The sequence below is a fragment of the Triticum urartu genome, chromosome 6 (genome assembly GCF_003073215.2).
Source record: "Triticum urartu cultivar G1812 chromosome 6, Tu2.1, whole genome shotgun sequence".
In the NCBI taxonomy this organism is placed as follows: domain Eukaryota; kingdom Viridiplantae; phylum Streptophyta; class Magnoliopsida; order Poales; family Poaceae; genus Triticum; species Triticum urartu.
In genome coordinates this window covers 425,949,385-425,952,222 of record NC_053027.1, presented here as the reverse complement: position 1 = coordinate 425,952,222, position 2,838 = coordinate 425,949,385, and the positions used below count along the sequence as shown (strand labels likewise).

Genomic DNA, 2,838 nt, shown 5'->3' with positions numbered 1-2,838 from the left:
CCATTTTGTGCTTTAATCTCTTATCAGCTTGTACCTTAAAATAAACTAGTGATGACTAACAATAGTCATTCTAAAACTACTCATAAATTACGTAACAGTTTGGAAATAAGAAATTCAGGACTCATCTCACTGAAAACGACTTCAAACATCATGACTAATTGTAGTTATACAACACTTCCCGAACTATAAGAACAGAAAATGTTAACCAAGCATTATAAAAAATAAATCAACATACCACTGCAACAACACCGTCAAATTTCTTGAGCTCTTTATCTGATATTGATGCTAAGGTGTCATATGCATGTCCTGCTCTTTCCGTGATTATCACCTGAAGATGTAAACATGTTGTGAACATAAGTTAGAGGACTGAGGGTTGTTTCTGAGAATTTTGATGTCACAAACTCATCAGTAACAAATATAGAAAGAAAGAATCATGCATAGACATTATTGCACGTCTATAATTCCTTTTGTTGTTTTTGCTTCTGTGAGCAAACATGTTTACCTTTGTATTTACTTTTGCCCGGTCAAATAACGGAGCTACCATTTCCCAATTTTTGCATCCTCTACCTTTTCCACAAAGTGGATGGACAAACACCTACAGTTTGTGGAATAGTTAGTTAGCCAAAATGCTCAATAATATGATAGCAGTGATAAGGGATATATGGAAGAGCGTGTTAGAACTACCATCAGGTTCTTGGGCCTGTCCTGTTCATTATTTATGCATGCACTGAGATGCTCAACCCAGCTTTTGCAGGTCTCCGGGTCTTTGTGTCCAAAAAGATATTCACAAGGTACCAATTGAGAAGGGTGTTTTCTTGATCTGGTGATTACATGTACAGCAAAGCGGTGCATCTGCATGAGCAACAGCTTTTTAAAGAGAACACGAGCATAAAACATGGCATGTGAAAGAACTTTTATAATGCATTTGGCTAAAAAAGAGTAGAAGCTTTTGACACAAACTACAGAAAAGGAACTCTGTAAAACAACTAGAAGGAATGCTATAACCTCACTATTTTTCTTGCTTTGGACGACAATTCTTGTATTCCAAGGTCCACATACAGGACCTTCATCAAGAAGCTCCACAGCATAAACATCCGAAAACTTGATTTTGTTCTCTAATTTTGGTAGTAATCCGATAGATGACAAACATGAAGAACCCAATTCCTGCAAAATGTAATGTGATGAGCAGAAACCACAGTCACGCCACAAAAAATAAGACAATATCCTCCTGAATATACTTATCATTTGCAACTCAAGAACGTAATCCTCGAGGCACAAGCAAAATTGGAACACCTATCCTTGTTGACAGAACTAGATGCATGTAAAATACTAAAATGTCATATTCACATATTTGGCTTTGCACACCAGCAGGATCACTTTCCTGAAGAGGGGAGCTAAGGTTGAGGTTGTGATTTGCAAGAGATAGAGTCACACAAACGCACAGGAGGATTCTTAGTTTCTGGTTTGGGTACTTAAAATAAGGCATTTTATGCTCCCCCATTTGCAAGGGGTTCAGCTGGCCAGTGGCTAGTGGCAACCATCCTCCTCTTGTTCAGCAACAATTAAACTACAGTTAATATGTATCGGAGGGAGTACTTCTTTTCCAAACAAAAGCTCGAACTTCAATGTTGTCCGAGGCCGCGGTGATCCTATGCTGCCACAGCTTGTAACCACGCTTTTAATGAACAATCTAGGCGCCTAACCCACGCTTCTTTATGAATCTGCAACTACTTACGCCGTCTCCACTTTACCTATCCGCCACCCAACTCTTCGGTTCAACCCCCGAAGCTGCAAATCTACAGCCCACCGTACAATTCGACTAAGAAAGCACAAAGTTCCTTCAGATTAAGTGCTGAAAAAGGAACATAATCCGTACGAACGGACAATAGCATACGGCGAGCAGAGACGGGCGGGAGGCCAGCCTCAGTCAGAGCCAGAGGCGTACCGGGTGGAGAGGCAGGAAGGAGAGGCCGTCGTGGCCGAGGGTGACGGTGACCTCCCCGACGCCGCCCAGGAACAGCACCTCGCCGTCGCCCTGCATGGTCTCCCCTCTCTCTGTCGCCGTTGCTGAGCTCGACCGTGTCGTTCGCTCTATTTTTTCCGTTGTTCTTCCGGCGGGGGACGGGTACGGGGGCGCGGTTGTCTTTCGGCTGGACTTGTGCGCGTGGGATTGATTGGGTCTTTAGAGCATTACTAAGTATTACTAGTAGAACCTTTAAATTCTCAAATCCTCAAACCTCACTAGTGTTTTAAGGGTTCAAAAATAATTTTTTTGTGCACTTTTACGGGTTGAAAAACAAGGGCAAAGATTAGAACCCTCAAACTCAATCCTTATAACGGAATATTCCCTATGAACGACGTTGTCGTTGCACGCGGGAGGTCGATGGGGCGGCCGCCGGCGACGGGGACGACTAGCAGCGGCGGTCGCGGGCGTGGGCGCGGGAGTTGGGAGGATTTTTCCCTCCCGCGCGAGGATAACCGTCAAATGAGTGTTGGGATAGATTTTGCTCCCCAACCCTTACTTTTGAGGATTGGGAGAGGATTTGAGGGTTGGACCTTTAAAAAAAATTGAGGGTTAAAGGGTTCTAGTCTACGGTTTTTTTTCAACGAAAACTGTAAAAAAACAGTTATTTTTAGGAGGTTTGAGGGCTTTACTAGTAATGCTCTATCTGGTCCGTGCTGCTGGTTTCCTCCCGAAAGATGTTCCTGACTGGAGACAAATCGTCCTCGTATCCATTGCCTTTTTTTTTCTCGAAAACAAAAGTATCCAGTGTTTTGAGTTCCGAGTGTTGATTTTTTTTTCAAATCAGACGTCGTTTTATTTAGTTACCCACAGAT

At 42.9% G+C, this 2,838-nt stretch overlaps 1 protein-coding gene across 1 annotated transcript; it reads right to left on the bottom strand.

Annotated features, from left to right (window-relative positions):
• Positions 1-11: 11 nt before the first annotated feature.
• LOC125512233 (ceramide kinase-like) lies at positions 12-2,178 on the bottom strand. The gene is made up of 5 exons (XM_048677329.1): positions 1,946-2,178; positions 1,006-1,164; positions 685-852; positions 503-595; positions 12-328 (listed from the first exon to the last, which is right to left on the bottom strand). Exons 1-5 carry the CDS (start codon positions 2,039-2,041, stop codon positions 227-229), a joined length of 618 nt encoding a protein of 205 aa, XP_048533286.1. The 5' UTR covers positions 2,042-2,178; the 3' UTR covers positions 12-226.
• Positions 2,179-2,838: the final 660 nt, after the last annotated feature.

Bases quoted from the DNA above. Each gene is read 5' to 3' on its own strand.
- LOC125512233 (XM_048677329.1), bottom strand. From the start codon at position 2,041: ATGCAGGGCGACGGCGAGGTGCTGTTCCTGGGCGGCGTCGGGGAGGTC. The intron at 1,165-1,945 runs GTACGCCTCTGG...TACATTTTGCAG, and splicing joins CCTTCCTGCCTCTCCACCCG to GAATTGGGTTCTTCATGTTT. The intron at 596-684 runs GTAGTTCTAACA...CACAAACTGTAG, and splicing joins ACAGGCCCAAGAACCTGATG to GTGTTTGTCCATCCACTTTG.